At 38.5% G+C, this 19,628-nt stretch overlaps 1 protein-coding gene across 1 annotated transcript in view; it reads right to left on the bottom strand.

Moving 5' to 3' along the window:
- Positions 1-1,000: 1,000 nt before the first annotated feature.
- LOC129643919 (EGF-like and EMI domain-containing protein 1) overlaps positions 1,001-19,628 on the bottom strand; it is a 614,705-nt gene continuing 596,077 nt past the window's right edge. The window contains exons 13-15 of the mRNA XM_055569141.1: positions 9,973-10,107; positions 6,268-6,399; positions 1,001-1,116 (exon numbers count right to left, since the gene is read on the bottom strand). Of these exons, the coding sequence (XP_055425116.1) occupies positions 1,001-1,116; positions 6,268-6,399; positions 9,973-10,107 (383 nt within the window). The remainder of the gene's footprint in view (positions 1,117-6,267; positions 6,400-9,972; positions 10,108-19,628) is intronic.

Consider the following 19,628-nt stretch of genomic DNA (forward strand, 5'->3'; position numbering starts at 1 on the left):
AGTGAGTACAGAAAAGCATAAATCTAAGTCTTGAGAAGAAGCAAAGAACCACAAAAATCTTCATTGGTGTTTGGTGTTATTAGTCATTAAAACCTTTGAAAAAATCTTCAGAAAAGTTCTTTCAGAAATGGAGAACCAAAAAAGCTATGGTGCCTGGCAAAAGCTTTCCTTCTCCTTACACCGCTACTGTTATCTTAAAAGTTTTAGCAATTCAATCTGGTTTATTTAGGCTAGTTACATTTTTTTCAGTTCCATAAACTCTCTTTCTCATGTCTATTTTTGACTTGGTGGATTATTTCTATGAAACTTTAATTCCAAACTGCTCTACTGAGTTCCAAGAATGTTCTTTAATTGAATCTAGAAAATTTTTAAGGAGCATCCCTTGTAAACCAAGACCTGGGGAATACAAAAAATGAATGATCATTTTAATCATGTATAAACAGACAATTATAATATACTATGATGGGCAATGCTACATAGGGCAATGAAAGGGTTTAGTGGTTTTGTTTGTTTGTTTACACATACTGAAAAATAAAAATCCCTGAAGTATTTTAACAGGCAACAAAAATGAAGGAAGAGAAAAATTATTTAGGGGAAAAACAATGAATAACAGCACCATATTTTAAAAGCACATGTGCTTGGGAGAATGACAAAGGTATATGGGATACAGGTGAGAATAGGCAAATTATGATGGGCTTAAAACTCTTTATGGAATTTTGTAAGGCATCAGTAATTTGTTGAAGGTTATAAATTTACAAGAGTTTGAATGTTTTTAAAAAGATCTAACTGAGACATTATGGATGTTGATAAAAGCAGGAGAAAGAGCAGCCCCAGGACCCACCACTCTTCAACGTAAAGCTCTTCTATCACTGCACTGTGACTCTCTTCCGTTCCCATAGACGATGGGGAGATGAACGCATTGGTAATGACATTCCCATCAGCCCTCAGCCACATCCCTATTTTAAAACTGAATTTGCACAATAGCTTTTTGAAAGGCCTGTCACTGCTTTAGTGTCGCCTCTTGTCGCACCTCTCTGTGGGAGCTGACATTTTGCTGATACTTCATCAGGCTGGACCGCCTGCCGAGAAGCAGATTGGTAAAGGATATGCATCTCACTGCTGGGAAGGATGGGAAATGTATTATTTAAATACAATTTATTTTATAGCAACTTTAAAAATCAAATTGAGGATTGCTTCAAAGAGGTTGGAAGTATATTATCGCACCTCACTTCTTTGTGCCTGGTGATGCTTAACACTCAAAACTGTTCTAATAGTTTTTTGTTTGTTTTATCCTATTTCACTTTACAAGTGTTCTTTTTTCTACCTTAGATAATTGTCTTTTTTAGGAGATGCTAGCCCTAGCTTAGGGTAGGTATGTTACAGGAAGATGGAAAACAGCTTAGTGGTTGTTGGAGGGACCACTTGTTTCCTCATGATCTGAGTTAATATTCCAGTTACTTGAACTGAGAGAAAAAGGATAAGGGATATGAATCTACACATAAAGCAATGCAATGATTTTTAGTCTATTTTTTGAATCTCAAATCACTTAAGCTAAATAATTAATTTTTATTAAAAAAAAAAAAAGAGTAGCCTGATAGGAAATTTTTGGTTGGTTGAAGCTATTTGTTGGTTAATTTAATTCAACCCAAATGTCAACTTAGTCACCTGCTTAGAAACAGGAAAAATGAACACCTGAAAAGTTATGAATTCTTAATATCAAAAGAGAAAGTAAAGATTAAGAAATCATTCAGATTTCTCCAGTGGATCTTCCCAACCCAGGAATTGAACCTGGGAGACCTCGGTTCGATTCCTGGGTTGGGAAGATCCACTGGAGAAGGGATAGGCTACCCACTCCAGCATTCCTGGGCTTCCCTTGTAGCTCAGCTGGTAAAGAATCTGCCTGCAATGCAGGTAAACCTGGGTTCAATCCCTGGTTTAGGAAGATCCCCTGGAGAAGGGAAAGGCTACACCCACTCCAGTCTTCTGGCCTGGAGAATTCCATGGACTATATCACAAAGTCACAAAGAGTCAGACACCACCGAGCGACTTTCACTTTCACTTTCAGATTTTTAAGAGTTTTCAGGCTACAATTATTTGCCAGCCACTGGTATACTGGAGCTGTTAATACCAGCTTGGAAAGCCAATGGTTAATTTGCAACCTGTTAAATTTTGGGGAATTTTCTGAGACAGTTGACGTCACATTGGTTGCTTGATAAATTTAACAGGTTAATTTGCAACCTGTTAAATTTTGGGGAATTTTCTGAGACAGTTGACGTCACATTGGTTGCTTGACAGTTGACGTCACATTGGATGCCTTGGTGGGAATATTACACAGGAAATTGTCAAATGAACCAAAACAGGGTTTTTATATTTCAGAGAATCAGTAGTTAAACATTTATCAATTTGTTTACAGAAGGTTCACATCTGTGTTTATTAGGGTTTTCATAGCACTTAATGATTTTGACCATCATCACCTCAGGATGAATCATCATTTCATGATAGTTGATCATATAATGTTTAAAACTTGTTTGATCATATATGTTTAAAAGTTGTATTTGGAATTGCTATCTCCCTACCTGGGGCTTTCCAGGTGGCGCAGTGATGCCAATGCAGGAGATGACAGAGATGCAGGTTGATCCATGGTTGAGAAGATCCCCTGGGGTAGGAAATGGCAACCCACAAAAGTATTCTTGCCTGAAAAATCCCACGGACAGAGGAGTCTGGTAGGCTACAGTCCATGGAGTTGCAAAGAGTTGGACACGACCAAGACCAAGCACACACACACATATATACATATACATCCCCTTTCAGTATCTTCTCCCTTATTCTCTTCTAATTTTCTCTTCTTCATAGTGAAGGGGTCTATTTTGTAAACACGCATAAGAAATCATGGCAGAATCTAGAGAAGTAATAACAATGACTAAGGGAAAGGAATATGGGATTTCTGAAAAAAGGGAAGTAAGTGTCCAGAGGAAACATTTACTACTTTCTTAAAGCATTTTAGTGGTATTGTCAAGTTATGCTCAATATCCAGCTCATCTGAAACAGGAGAAAATAATCTTAAAGAGCAACAAGATCAATTGGACTGAAGAACACACATCTTCACTATATGGGAACAGTTAAGACCACCAGATGATACTTTAAGAATAGACAACTATCTTATGTGTTTAGTGTGTGATTGGTCTGAAGATGATATATTTTCTCCCTTGTAAAGTGGAAAAATAGTTAAGAAGTACATACAGGAAAGGCAGAAATGTAAAAAGGAGAAAAATATTCACTAATAGTCCTTAGAGATGGCCATTGTTAACAACTGCTTTCCTTTCTACTACAATTTCCCACACACATACATGTGTACAGGTTTTTACAAATTTGGAGCATTCTCTATATACAACTTTTAATGTACATTTAATGTCAATTCTCCTGATGTTACACATTCATCCAAAACATGAATCTTAATGGCCTCAGAATAGCCCGTTGATGTGTTATAGGATTTGTTTGCTCATTCTTGTTCTGGGCGGCTATTTAGGTTACTTTTATTTTGTACTTTAGTTAGTAGAAATAATACTGGGATAAAGAAAAAGCTGGGATCACTTATGAGATTATTTGGTAACAGGCCTGATATATGAGACTAAACCTTCATAGAGATGGCACATTCTCATCAAGGGTGTGAGTGTCTATTCAACCATAACTATCACCAACCCTGATACTGTCTATCAAGAAGAAAGAAAATGTATAGTCTACCACAATCCAGAGAATTTTCTCACACAGTGAAAGCAACACTTTTAAAAAGGAATTATTTTGCCCAAGTATTTGTATTTATAACTTCTAATAATTGGAATTTATATAAAGCCAATATCTTTAGAAATGCTTTTTTGTCTCTACTACCTCTAAAACATATTACCTTGTATAGTCTACAAGTATTTTTACAGTTCATTATGCAGAATAACGAAGTTTTAAAATTCTGTAAGCACCATTTTCAGAGTATTTATAAAAATATATATGTGTTTCTTCAAATGCCACACATTTCTTGTGGAGTACATGAAGCATTTTTAATGAGTCCTATGCTTTGGTTTTATTCATTTTCCTAAATATCCTATTAGGATTATTATATAATTTGTGTCTCTATCTGTGTATGTAAAATCAGATAATAGCATATAACATTAAAATTGAACTGGTGTAGAAGTTGGGGAATATTTTTGCCTATCCAAATCAATTTATTATCTTACGTATCAGATCGCCAATAAAGTTAGAATTGTTACCTAAAAATGTCTTGGGACTTTCATAATATATTCTCCTTGGTTTTGAAATCTTCGAATGGAAGATAGTTGTAACATAACTATTAAATAAAAAATGAACAGTTTATCTTTCTCTCTCCTTGTTTCTAAATAGTCTATTTATATCACCTGACAATTGAAACAGATATATCACTATCTGCTTAATAATTATTTCATTAAAATTGAGTTAGGCAATAGAAAATGTCACTTCACTTTGGAAATAGCAAGTTACTACCTTTTGAATATGTAAATTATTACCTTTAAGCTTTTTTAAAAGGAAACAAGTAGGCTAGGGATAGCCAACTGCTGCACTAGCAAAATTTATACCTTTTGAAAGGCTGTCAACAGTGCCAGAATGACAGTCCTAAAGTATGAATGATCTAGTTATATCCAGAAAAATCATCAGGCAACAACCTTGTTCTAAAACTCTTGCTTGAGGGTTATCCTTGGGGCAGTCATGCATTTTCCCAAATGATCAGATGATTAGCTAAGTGCTAAATACTACCCTACTGTTACACCTTATGTTTACATTTAAGTTTCTGCTTTTATTTGCTTGCTGGTTTATAGAAAATTCTAAGCACTAGCAGCTAATTCAGATCAATGTTCACATCTCATAATATCATAGACAATCCAAACATTAGACTTCTGCTAACCTTGATCAGAAACATTTGAAATAGTAACGTAAAAATACCATCGTTACCATACAGCCCAAAGCTTTTCTCAAGTTTTCAAGTAACTGTTTCATGGTGGATGGAGTAGAGAAGGCAATACAGGCAAGGTTAACAGAGGTTATGCAAGAATTACAAGCAGAAAAGGAGATAGCAAAGTAGTAGTTCTACACTCTTTGAAGCAGCTTCAGTTTGACTAATCACTTTTTATCTGTCTCTAATCTGTTCCCACTCTGACAAGAATGAGAAATACAGTCTAGCAGATTTTTAAAGTGCCTTTCAGTATAACTTTAAATAGTATGCTATGATAGATGGGTTCCAAATATCTCCTAGCTTGCAGGTCTTTTGCAATGAGATTTTGCTACCCCTCTCATCAGGAAGTAGAATCTCTTTCTCCTCCCCTTGAATCTGGCTGTCCTTATGACTTACTTTAACCAACAGAAAGTGGCAGAAGTAACAATGTGTGGTTTCCAAAGGTAGGCTTTTGGAGACATTGTAGTTTCTGCTTTTCCACCTTTGGATTCTCTTTCTTAGATTGCTGTCTTAAGGCTGTGATGCTTTGAGGAAGCCCAAGCTAACCTCCAGCAGTCATGTACGGATATGAAAGTTGGACCACAAAGAAGACTGAGGGCTAAAGAATAGATGCCTTTGAACTGTGCTGTTGGAGAAGACTCTTGAGAGTCACTTGGACAGCAAGGAGATCAAACCAGTCAATCTTAAAGGGAATCAACCCTGAATCCTCAATGGAAGGACTGATGCTGAAGCTGAAGCTCCAGTACTTCGGCCACCTGATGCAAAGAGGTGACTCATTGGAAAAGACCCTGATGCTGGGAAAGACTGAGGGCAGGAGAAGGGGGCAACAGAGGATGAGATAGTTGAATGGCATCACTGACTCAATGGACATGAACTTGGGCAAACTCCAGGAGACAGTGAGGGAGAAGAAGGCCTGGCAGGCTGTAGCCCATGGGCTGGCAAAGAGTCAAGAGTCAGACATGATTTAGCAACGGAACAACACAGGTAACCTTGTGGAAATGCTATGTACAGAAAAGGCTGGATATCCCTGATTCCAGCTGATCTACTAGCTAGAAGCAGCCACTAGAGACTGCAGGTGAGACAAGAGGGAGAATCATCTTATCAATCCAAATAATCAAATTAAAAGTTGTTTTTGGCAGAATCTGTTACCAAGTATTGAGGTTTTTTTATACAACAGATAATTAAAACATACACTGTTACACTGTAGCTCACAGAGCAGTTTTGAAAAAGCATTTATAAAGCTATCAACTTTAATAACTTTGTTGGTCATCTAGTCTAGGTTAATAACTTACATAGGGTACAGGCTTTTCCCATGTAACCAGGAAGATAGTCACAGTTTCCAGTTTCTTTGTTGCACTGACCTCCATTCTCACAGGGTCCACAGAAGAATTGGCATGCTGATCCCCAGCGGCCATCAGGGCAGGCTTGTTAAATAAAACGAGAAAGAAAGAAAGGAGCTATTTATTACCACCTTGTAATAAATCTTAACCTGGTCCCGGATTTCTGCTGTTGCCTAAGTGAGTAGGAAAATGTGCGTGCGTGTGTGTGTGTGTGTGTGTGTGACTGAGCTGCAAAGAAAGAAACATTCAGAGTAGCCCCTAAGGATTTAACACACTTCCAAAATATTCCACGAAGAAATCAACATGAGGCCATATCTTGTCACTTTGGAAACACACATACAGAGGTTGGCTTTTTGCTAAAAACGTGGTTTTTCAGACAGTAACAATGGAAGCAATTTTGATGTATATTTTTGGAGGCAGTTGCACAGAACAAAATCTGAAATGAGATGTAATTTATAAAGGAAGCTTGGAAGGTGTGGTGCTTGGGATTTGTTCCACCTGAACCCTCTTTTCCCAGTCTTTGCTTATTTTCTAAGCCAGAATAATCATTCCAGAGGTTTGTAATTTCTGTTTTTTATAAGAGTGTGCAATGTATAAGGGGGAGACAGAGAGACTTGTGCTGTTTTGTTGAACGTTCTTGAACTAGAAAAGGATGGCTAATACTTCAGGGACTACTGAGGGCTCAGTTAGAGGTTTCAGTCTCCACTGAAACCACTGGAATTTGAAACCTGGTAGAAAGCATGCTTTTAACACAGGGAAAACAGTGAGACTTTCTTAAACATGTGATAATTATAGAAAGCTACATAAAACTAAATTTGGCTGTGAAGTATCTTCGAGTCTTAGGCAGAGTTTCTGAATAACAGAATTATTAATTATTTTAGGGTGTTCATACCATTCTTAGCTATTATCTGTTGATCACTTCTTCTGTGCCAAGCATTTTACATAAATTAGCTGACATTTTCATAAAAATCCCTATATGACATAGCAACTTTATCTCCACTTACATAAGAAACTAAGACTTGGAGAGGTTAAGTGACTTATTCTGGGTCTCGGTTAATAAGTAGCCAAGTCAGTACTGGAATCCAGAACTGGTGTGTGAAATTGGTGCTCTCAGTCACTACACCCAACTTCCGTGATGATACTACTGGTACTCAGCACTTTTCATGTCCGTTAACCGGCTCGTAGGGTTCCATCAGTGTTCAAAATTTCAAGTTCATCAATATGGAACTAGTCCAAGAAAAATCGGTCCTTTTAATGGTGACACAAAGGCTGAGCAGGCCTCTTTAGACAGACTCAAGAGACTTGCTGGGCCAGAGTCCTCCATAGTCAAGTCTGTCTGCACCTGGGGTCCAAAATACCCCAGGCTACAAACTAATCAATGCAAGGCAAAGATGTTAGGTTTTTTTTTTTTCCTCCCTCTCTCTTTTTTGCTATTTCACAGATTAGTGTAGAAACCAGCTCTACTGCTCTTAAAAGTCATCACTGATGGGCTAAATAAGGCCTGGTGCTGATTATGGAGAGCACTGTTCATTAGTGCCATTGAAACAATTTGCCGTCTTTAATTAAGTATTCATCTGCAATCTAGACACAGGTCTGGAGTCAAGATTTTTAAAGATATGCTTGGCTCTAGGAGCACTTGGGCTACTTCACTCTTTGAAAAAAGAGAAAGAAGAACAACAGGCCTGATTTTCATCATGAACAACACTTGGAGAGCTTTTCTTGCCTTGATTTTAGCTGCCAATCATGGTGATCCTGTTCACCCGCGCCAGTCTGAGTCATAATTTCATTCTGTGGTTAGACAAAAATATCAGAATTGGACAAAGTTATCTGATTAAAAAATAATATGTTTTCCTGAGACTATGGTGACCTCTCTATTTCGCTGATTTACATATACTTTCAACTCATTTTCCTTCACAGTGGGAATCTCAAAAGCATTTCCAATATAGTATGTTCAGCAGTTGCTTTGAGAAAATGTTATCAGAATAAATTAAATTTACCCAGGTGTGTATATATGATACTATCTCCCATGTGTTGACTTCTAGGGCACAACTTCTCTAGTAGGGAAATGAATGAGGGGCTGACTATAGGCTTAAAATCAGTTGAAGCAGAAGGAGGTTTAGATATTGGAATGGGACCCACTCTCATACCATGTTCAATGCATTTGTATAATGTCAGCCTTCTGTTCCCTCAAGTTCTCTTCCTCATTACCTAGACAGTCACAATCCAGCTACATAAAAAGCCCTCATCTCTACAAAATCTTGATGAACATTGCTGTTTACATACTCTAGTTCCACAACCAGGTCCACAGCCACAGGTCAACCTGGAAGACCCCAATTCCCTTTCAATCAGCTTGGACAAACGCTGCAGACTCTGTGAAGATGATAATGTAAGGGCAATGTGTAATACACAAGAGTCAAGGACAACCTTCTACCCCAGGCCCAGCCTCTGTAAGTGGACCCAATAGAATGATGGTTTCCATTCAAATCTATTATCTCCTTCTGATTTTAAACGAGATTGCTTTGGATCACTTCACAGGCACAAAGTTCACTTGCCATTAGTTGTGATAACTGTACTTATATGTTCAGACCTGATATGTGTGAAAAGGAAATAAACCCTGTGATAATTTCCCCTAGATAAAAGAGTAAGAACTGCTTAATTCATAATGTATAATAACAAGAGAAAAAGAATAAAAATTATTGAATCACACATATATTTATTTAAGAAAATATAGTAATTATTGAGCAACCTCTATATGTCCTGATTGTTTTAATAGTCTGGGGATACTTTGGTAAAAAATAAATAAATAACTACCCTTCCCTTGTTGGGACTCAGCTTCTAGCAGCAACTGTGCAGGCAATAAACATTAGACATAATAATAATTAGAAAATATGGTATGTTAGATGATGGTAAGCACTTTGGAAAAATGTAGATGTTCAAGGAGACTTGCAGGTTGCAATTTTGAGTAGCATGGTAATGGCAAGATTCACTAAAAAGGTAACAGAGAAAATGAGAGAGCCATGCAGATGCCTTAGGAGAAGCATTCTGTGAGTCCACAATCCAGAGAAAGCCGTTACTAACATCTTGGAATACCTTTTTCCAAATTTTATATGCAGCTACACGTATGTATCTATACACGTTACTTATCATTGGAATTATGCTGCACACAAACTTTTGTATTTATAGATTTATAAATAAATTATTTACAGAGATTTCAGAGAGGAGCACACTAATAATCATGTTTAAAATTTTCAAAATGTTTCTATGGTTTCCATTGCATTTGTTTGAACAGTCCAGCTTTAGATGTAAAGAAAATTATTCTTTCACTCTCAAAGCTAGCAGCCCTTACTTGATTAATTCAGCTCTAACAAGTGATTGGCCAGCTCTCATCTTCTTAGGATAAGATTCTCTGCAATGTGATCTTTCTTCCCTTGCTCAAGCCAGCAAGGGGACAGCTAACATCACAGGCTAAGAAGACAAGGTTAAATGGCTTTATTGCCCCCATCTCAGATTCCTCACCTGCAAATAGGGGATTGATAAAGTTTACTGATTTCCCAAGGACCTGTGTGGGGTGGAGTAACTAATTAATGATCAGCTGGTGCTAAACCAAAACTGAGCATTGTTATTAGAGAAGAAAGAAAATTTATCATGAGATTGTACCTCTCTGGCATCTGTTGCCTTGGTAACCAGATTTGCAGGTGCAACTGCCATTTCTGGCACGGCATTCCAGGGTGTTCTCCTCCACACACTGACATTCTGAAGAGCAGCCAGCTCCGTAGGCCCCCTTGGGACAGTCTGCAAGCAGATTGAGGCAAAGCGGTCACCTGAAAACCAGGCTTTGTTTCTTTTACATTATGAGTGCACAGGCATGTAGTTCTGTGGGGCCTGATTATGGGAAAAACAAGGGGATCATCCTGGCTGCCAAAAAAATAGGGAAACAAATGTCTTTCAAATCAAGCAATTCATTTGCTTTTTGGCAACTGGATGTGAACAGTGAAGCCTGAACTACTTAAAAGGCTTTGGTGCTTCTGGGAGAGAAATTGCTTCTCAATGTGCTCCATTGGTGCCTGTAGTTTATATTCTCCAAAGGCTGCTGATGCCTGCCAGGCCCCATATCCATCGTGTCGCAGTTTGGCAATGATAGACAAGCATTGATGGGAAGGCTCGCCATTGTTTTCATTCCCTTTCATTATATGGTAATCTGCAATAATTCTACATCATGTAGATGACCCAAAACCTTCATCCTGACAGCACCATTATCTTGGCCACATCTTTGGCAAATGGTGCTTGCCTTTCCTTCATCATTTTCCCCCATGCTGTTGAGTTTTAGGGATGCTAGTCAGCACAGGAATTCTAATTTGAGAAAGTCCCACCTTTGCATTCAGGAAAACATACCATTATCTTAGTTATCTTTTTGAGGAGTTTTAGTGCTTCAATTTCCTTTCCAAAATATAACTGACAATTTTTTTCTCCCACATTACAGGAGTCTAAGGGACTCAAATAAAAGATCTTTCAAGTGCCCTCCAGGTTCAAATTGTATTATATACATGTATAGGCTTTGCTGTGGAAAACTGCTTGGTGAGAACAAAATAAGCCACTTGACTTTCTGATAGATGGGAATTATGAGCATCTGCTAATGTGTGCTATTATTAGTAGAGGTAATCTTAAGTGGTGGTTACAGTCCACCATGGAGGGTGGTCTTTGTCTCAGTTACCAGGGACAGACAGAGTTACCCCTTAAAGCAGAACAAAATTATCAACAGGGCCCCTTTTCACTGTTCATAGTATCCTATTTGGACGATACCTCCTCATCCTTCCTGCATCTTCTGTGTTGAGTTTTTTCCTAGACCCACCAACCCCCAGCAGCTTTCAGAGCTATTGTCTTCCTTGATGTGGGCTTCTTGCTCACTCTCCAGCGCTCATTTTCCTAGATTAGTTTCCAGGCCCTACTCTTTCTGGTTCAGCTTGTAGAACAGGGGTTCAGTGGACAACTTATACCATGGAATACTTAACTGTGACAACTGAGTATATTAAGAACATAGCACTGGGGAGGGAAAAAAAGGAAAAAGTGGAAGAAGAAATGTTTTGTTGGTAATCTAGCATTTTCTCAGGGTTTGCCATGCATTGAAACATGTCCTCCAAAAATGCACATGTTTAAGTACTTCCCTCTAGTACCTCAGAATGTGACCTCATTTGGAAATTATGTCTTTGTTGATGTAATTAGTTAAGGTGAGGTCGTATTTGAAATTGTGCTGCTGCTGACATAATTCATTAAGATGAGGTCATACTGATGTGCGCTGGACTTACAGTCTTATATGACTGCTGTCCTTATAAATAGGAGAAATTTGGACAAGAGGCGAAAATGCCATGCGAATACTGGAGTTCTGCTGTTACAAGTCAGGGAAGTACAGGAAGCTAGGGGAGAGCAGCCTGGTGCTGTTCCTCCCCTGGTGCCTGCAGAGGAATGTGGCCTGCCAGAGCCTTGATCCCAGACTTCCAGCCTCCAGAACTATGAGGCAATTAATTTTTGTTGTTTAAACCACTTAATTTGTGGTACTTCACTGTAACAGGACTAGAAAACTAATATAGGGTTGCAAATTCAAGCCTCTTAGGGCCAAGCAAATGGCATTAATAAATGAAGCCTCAAGTCCGAGCAATGAGTCCTGGAGACCTGGAATGTGTATGCTTTTTCTAAAGAGGATCACATTCCAATTGCTAACCACCATTGCCACCACCACCATCTGCTTTTTAAATTTTTGAGCAGATGAGTTATGATTTGAATGTTTTTCAGCAAAATATCTGATATTAGCTTATGAAAAATGTAAGAATTATTACTTTAAAATGTGATGTATCCTCTAACCTTGTAACAATAACAGAAATGATGCAATCTTTGTTTCTAGGTTTGTTCTAGGAGGAATCCAATGCTTTGTGATACATCGTCAGCACCTGCATTGTTCTCATTTACCCATGTCTTCTCTCCTGTTCTCTGTTTCTCATCCATATCTTTTCTCATGTTGTTGCTGTTCACTGCTATCATGTCCGACCCTTTGTGACCTCATGGACTGTAGCATACCAGGCTCCTCTGTCTTCCACTATCTCCCGGAGTTTGCTCAAATTCATATCCATTGAGTCAGTGATGCTATTTAACCATTTCATCCTCTGCTGCCCTCTTCTCCTCCTGCTCTCAATCTTTCCCAGCATCATGGTCTTTTCCAATGAGTCGGCTCTTCCCATTGGGTGGCCAAAGTATTGGAGCTTCAGACCCAGGCTTGTTTTTCTATGAAGCCTTCACTGGCTCTCTTATTGGAGAATTCACTGCTTATTCTGTTTTTAAGGGGCATGCCTTTTCTAAAATAGATAAGGTCCATGGACATTCAACTAAAAATACAATGGAAGACTCTAAAAGGTCTCTGATATTTTAAATAGGTCACGATATTACTGAGGTTCACTCAGGAAGGATTTTCAAAGGTGGGACTATGGAATAGGTGGGAGAGTGAGGTGCAGACTGTTTCAGGTTCACAGGGACTTACACAGTTTCAAGGTGGGATGTTAAGGTGGGCACCCAGAGCTGTCCCAGTAGGAGATAGCTTAGAAGTTACTGATGAGCTGAAACACTTATTGGTGATTGTGTTTTCTTCCATCTTTGACAGTATGTGATTGCTGGTCACAAATGCAAAATGAATAGCATGATTTAGACATTTTAGGGATTTTTTTTTTTGCACTAGAACTCAGTGTATTGGACTTTTGATGTTTAATTTCCATAAAATGTGGAATGTCCACTTAAATGAACTATTAACATCTCCCTCTCAATAATTAAGGTAAACACTAACTAGGAAAAAGACTTCAGAATATTTTTTTTCACTCATCAAAATATAGATTCTATAATGTAAGGAGGCTAAATAAAGACTAAAACAAAAATTGTGATATGTATATAATATGATTGTATAAAATACGCTATGCTTTTTACTTTCTTCCTTTGTCTAATGTAAAAAAAGAACAGAGATGTGCTGCTCACCATTTTGTTCCACAAGTGGTAAGTCCTAACCCATTGAAGTTGCTTATGAACAGTAAACTCTGAGAAATTCAGGATGAAAAACAGGATGAGGCACTCTGTGCTTTGGATAAACACGGCCTTAGATGGGTAGATGGGTATCTCAGGAAGAATTTCAAAGAGCCAGATTCTTTTATCAAAATGTGTTTTATATATATATATATATATATATATATGTATATATACAGTCAGACATGACTTAGCAACTGAGCAACAACATATATTTTTTAGTATAGACTTATTTTTTTTAATTACCTTAAAATATTGACAGAGAGATGGATTTACATAACTTGGTGATAACACTAAAAATGTCAGGGTATTTCATATTATTGCACTTCCTCTTTAATAATATATAAGGCATTTTACTTTACATAAATGAATAATAATGTAAAATATCACACAACAGGTGTGGTGCCAATTAAATCAACCCTAAAATTAGATGAGATGAGTATGGGCAGGTAGTGTGTGCATGCTCACTCAGCGCTTGTCGTGTCAGATTCTTTGTGACCCAGTGGACTGTAGTCCACCAGGTTCCTTTGTCCATGGGATTCTCCAGGCAAGAACACTGGAGTGGATTGCCATGCCCTCCTCCAGGGAACCTTCCCAACTTGGGGATGGAACTCGTGTCTCCTGCATCTCCTGCATTGCTGGTAGATTCTTTACCCACTGAGCCACCTGGCAAGCTCAAGGAAGGATACAAATATATATAAATAAATGGGCTTCTCCTTTACTTCCTTGGAGCAGTTTCCTCAGAACTAACTGAGTGGCTGTCTCCTGGGCTCTAGTCTTCAGCAAGACCTTGATTAAAACTTAAGCTCACAACTCTGACGTTGGATGTTTCTTTAAGTTGACACTAAATATTTTCAGGAATTTTCTGAGCTTTCTGGCTTCACACACAGAGAAAATTTAGTGCCTTAGACTTACTCAAATGACAAAACCTCCCATAGCGCCCTGGCTCACACAAACAGGCTCCATATACCCTGTGGCAATGGCCATTGTTGGCACAGTTACATTTCCTTTTGCAATTCTTCCCAAAGAATCCTTTTGGGCATCCTGGAGGGTAGAAAGACAACCAAAGTGAATATTTGCCCACATGCAAACCTCACTAGAGCTATTGTTATGTAAGATAAGGAGACCGCAAAAGGTAAAATGTTTCTAATCTGATTAATCAAGAGACTAGAGATTTTTAAAAAACTACCCCTATGATTTTACATCATTTGCCCCAAATTCTGCAATGACTTGTCATTGCTGTCAGGTTAAAAACTCCAAGTGCAACAAGAAATGAGCCCCTGCGCTGGCTGACCTTATGTTGCGCTAGTATCTTCCCTGACTTTGGCTCTATCAGCAGATCCCTCTCAGGCACCCCTAAATCACCTCATTCTTTCTCGCTTCAGAGTCAGGTCACACGTGGCCCCCTGAGTCTGCTGCGCTCTTCCTTCTCTCTTGCCTTGCTTCACATTTCCTCATCTTGCACACTTCTGCTCAAGGGTCACTTCTCTACAGGTCGTTCCCTGGCTCACATGGTCTGCATGGCCCTCATGGTTCAACCCCCAAGCACACATTAAGATTTAACTTGAAATACCTACCAACATGTGTAACCTGTGTCTGCTTTGAACAAGACTGTGAGTTCCATGAGGAAGGACCAGGGTCTGTTTCATTTTTGTTTTCTCAACGTATCATAAAGCCGGGCACAGTGTCTTGCAACACTTAATACATATATTTTGAATAAATGAATAAAAATTGGGGGATAAATAACTAGGATGTGAGCATGAGCTTTCCTGCCCCTCTCAGAGAGCAAACTAAACTTGGGTTTTCTCTCTCCCCAGTTCTACAATCTGTGAGAATCTAATCAACTCTCCATGATTTCTGGCAATCCCTGAAGACTTACATCTTCATGACTCTCTGCCTTCAGCTCCTGGGATTGTACAAGCAGTTTCATTTTTTGTGTTTTATCAGCCCATGTAGAAAATGTGGTCTCTTGATTGGTTTCTATGAAAAATCCACGCACAGCACTCATTGGATGGGTATTTTTTAAGTTTTTCATGCATTATTTCTCCTCTCTCTCTCCTCTCCTTTCCTTTTCTGGTTTTTATCTCACATCCTCCCTGATTCGTCCAAAGAGCTTCATTTTCTTCTTTCTTTTAGTATGCAGAGCAAATCAATTCACCCAAGCCCCTGTGTGCAAACCTGTACACGCAAACTCAACATTTTGCTCAGTGGATGAGAAAGGTTTTATCTGTATCAGGATTCATCCTGCATGGATCATAGCTGGAGATTTAAGTACCACTTATTTTGTTCTGTTACGCATTTATTGGTCAAAGCAATTGTGTGCTTGTGTGTATGTATGTATGTATATATACATACACAGCCCTTTATATCTTCAGAAAAGCCCACATTGAAAAATACAGGCTCAGCTTTTATTCTATTTCTTATTAGAAACCTCAAGAACTTAAAGAGTTGTCTCACAGGACCAGACATTCCTACCGTCTGCACAGGTTTTCCCATGAACCCCTGGGGGGCACTTGCATCGCCCAGTCAGAGGGTCACAGGTGCCTCCATTCTGACAGTCACAGAAGTCATCATACTCTCTCACACTGGTCTCTGGGGAACAACAAGCTATGAAGAAAACAGTGAAAGTGAATATGCAGTGTAACACATTCATTGTGACACAAATAGAGAGAGAAAAATGACTGCCTATTAGAATTGATTCTCAGTAATTAAAGTCTCTGTAACTTGCAGACCCAGGAAGAGTCTCTGGCCTGTTCATCATTCCTGGGGGAATTACTGGTACAGGTAGTTAAAATGATGCTGACTAAAGAACTGCTAACAAGGTTTACATGCAAAATTTACCTTGCTCCTTAAACTCTTACCCTCACATTTTTGGAACTACATAAACATTTTTGTTGTATAGATGTCACTAACCCTAGTGAGAAACAAACTGCACCTTCCATTTTGAAAGACAGGAAGAAAATGTAGGGAAAAAGAGCCATGTGTTTTTAACCAGAAATGAATGTAACTAAGACTATCTTGATGATTCCAAGGTATTCTGCACTGTCAAAGACTGACAAAGACAAGTAATTGTTTTCTTTGGTTTGCTGTTTTGGGGGGAAGTGCTTAGTATTCCATTAAAAATAAATACAGTCTGGAAAATGTCTATGATTTTAAGCTTGAGTAAATACAGCTGTTGAGATCATTTCAGTAGCCATTTACATTGACATTTTATCATCATTGGCTAAATACTAAAAACTACATTTTTATTACCTCTTCTATCTACCCCCTCTACACCATTCCAGATGCTAATATGGAAACTTGATTTCTAACTCACTTTTTTCTTTGCTTTCAAGCCTGTGGTTACTATGACAAGGAAAGGAACAGGAAAGGGAAAAAAGGGAGCAATAAAGACGTAAACTGGCAACAAACATGGTTGAGACCTGCATTACTAATTTACATGTAGGAACTCTTTGAATTTTTATAGCAACTATAGACTACACATTTTAAATATATATATATATATATACTGCTAAGTCGCTTCAGTCATGTCCGATTCTGTGCGACCCCATAGACAGCAGCCCACTAGGATCCTCTGTCCTTGGGATTCTCCAGGCAAGAACACTGGAGTGGGTTGCCATTTCCTTCTCCAATGCATGAAAGTGAAAAGTGAAAGTGAAGTCATTCAGTCGTGCCAGACTCTTAGTGACCCCATGGACTGTAGCCTACCAGGCTCCTCTGTCCATGGGATTTTCCAGGCAAGAGTACTGGAATGGGTTGCCATTGCCTTCTCCATATATATACCTGGAAAATGAAGCTAAGGAAGTTTAAGTAGCTTGAACAGTATCGGGGTTACAGCAAGGCATCTACATCAGCACACCAACACTATCACCTACTGCTGCTGCTGCTGCTGCTAAGTCGCTTCAGTTGTGTCCGACTCTGTGTGACCCCATAGACGGCAGCCCACCAGGCTCCTCTGTCCATGGGATTCTCCAGGCAAGAACACTGGAGTGGGTTGCCATTTCCTCCTCCAATGCATGAAAGTGAAAAGTCAAAGTGAAGTCACTCAGTTGTGTCCTACTCTTAGCGACCCCATGGATTGCAGCCTACCAGGCTCCTCCGTCCATGGGATTTTTCAGGCAAGAGTACTGGAGATCACCTACTACTCTCCCACAAAAAGAATATGGTATCACAGAGTATGTGCATGTATGTGAGTTCTCAGTCATGTCTAACTCTTTGAGAGCCCAGAGCTAGGCTCCTCTCTCCATGGAATTTTTCAGGCAAGAATACTGGAGTGGGTTGCCCTTTCCTAATCCAGGGGATCATGGATTTGCTAAATACTTCATTAACATCAAAGAGAGCATTTATCTAGAGAAGAAAATTTGAAACCAAACATGTCCCAAACCATAGCTGGATGATTTGGAAAAAGATATGAATCTTCCCTTCCATGTAATACATAGCCCATTCATTTGTCATATGAAAATACTTTAGTCTTCTCTTTCTACTGGAAAGACCCCTCACAATAACAAATGAGATAGTCAATATGAAATCTCTTTAAAAGAAATGGAGTCCTAAAGTGTGCTGTTAAAATTAATATGTAGTAATTTTTTAGTTGTTTCCTTTGTAACTACTTGCTGAAATTCCTAAAACATCCAAGTAGATGTTTTCATTATAGACCAATAAAGATACTGGGTTAGAAGATCTACCCAATGGGAAAACTAACTTTCCAGATCCCTGAAGAATTTTTTTTTTTTTCTTATGTTTCTTGCTGCATAAGAAGAGCTGGTACTCTTAGAAATACTAGTGATGAATGATTGGTCATTTCCATTTTTACAGTTTATAGGGATTTTTAAGAAAATATCCTCACTCTCCCTTTTTGTTAAAGATTTAGTGATAATACTTTTTTCTTTCCAATTTGGATTGCTCTGTTTTAATTTTTGTAGGAAAAAAAATGAAAGAGACAGAGAGGAAATGCAAAGAAGATATAAATTTCTGCTTTCAGGGCCAGACTGTCCTTTATAGGACCATGTGAACACTTAAAGAATCTTAAGTTTTTCCAAAGCCAAAGAACGGGATGTGTTATTTTCATTTTATCAGGGAGTTCATTTTCAACACTTGTATATTAATTTTGTGTCAGACATATTTTATTCTCATGGATTTGCAATAGATTTCTACTTTTATTTCTCATGCTAACATGTTGTGGATCAAGGGTGTGGAAGACACATATTTACCAACAAAATTTACAATAAAGGGTATAAACATTTACTTCCTAATAGTCATGCAACAAGATTGATTTGTGTTTGTGCTTAGTCCCTCAGTGGTATCCAACTCTTTTCAGTCTTATAAACTGTATGTAGCCTGCCAGTCTCTGTCCATGGGATTTCCCAGGCAAGAATATTGGAGTGGGTTGCCATTCCTTTCTCCAGGGGATCTTCCCAACTCAGGGATCAAATCCATGTCTCCTAAAGTGGCAGGCAGATTCTTCACCCCTGAGCCACCTGGGAAGCCCAAAATTAATTTGATCCATTTTATATAGTTGACTATATCAAGTGGCCTATCAACATAGCTGGATGTCTCAATACAAAGCTTTATTCATTCATGCACTGGAGCCTTCAATTTCGAAACACGTAAATAAGCTCCCAGGCTAGCAAGGGAAATAAACAGGAGCATAGCTAACTTGAATCTGATGGAGACAGACAGACAGATAGACAAAGAGAAGGAGAGAGAGAAGCTTTAAATCCACTGGAAATATAAATGGCTGTTAGACTAGGGCCATCAGATAAAGCTTCATGCCATAAATGGCAATAGACAAAGATGGCAGTTTAGCAAAAGGCACAAAGCTGAAAAGTACAAAGCATTAAGTAGTGAGTAGTTTAGTTTGCTGGAAATAATAAGCTGGTCAGAGCTGTGGATAGAAAGAGAGAAGGATTTATGAGGGCCTGATAATAGATGGTTGTCAGTGACTAGATTAGAAGCGTAAGCTTTATGTATCAGGAAATGGGACACTTCTGAAGCTGTTTGGGCAGCAGGGAGACAAGATCAGAGTGATGCTTGAGGAAAGTCCTCGCAGTCTAACTGAAACCACTTCAGTATGTTATAATCTGGGTTTTGCTTCTTTTATATTTCATAATAGAAACAATATTTGTGCTCTTCCTTCCCATATTCAGGGGCTTCAAAAGAAAAATCTGTTCACACCATCTTCCAAGCCATTTACAAATAAAACTCTTTTATTAAAAAATTTATAAGAGAAATTTAAAAAGAAAAAGGAAATAAAGGTA

This window comes from Bubalus kerabau, chromosome 2 (genome assembly GCF_029407905.1).
Source record: "Bubalus kerabau isolate K-KA32 ecotype Philippines breed swamp buffalo chromosome 2, PCC_UOA_SB_1v2, whole genome shotgun sequence".
In the NCBI taxonomy this organism is placed as follows: domain Eukaryota; kingdom Metazoa; phylum Chordata; class Mammalia; order Artiodactyla; family Bovidae; genus Bubalus; species Bubalus kerabau.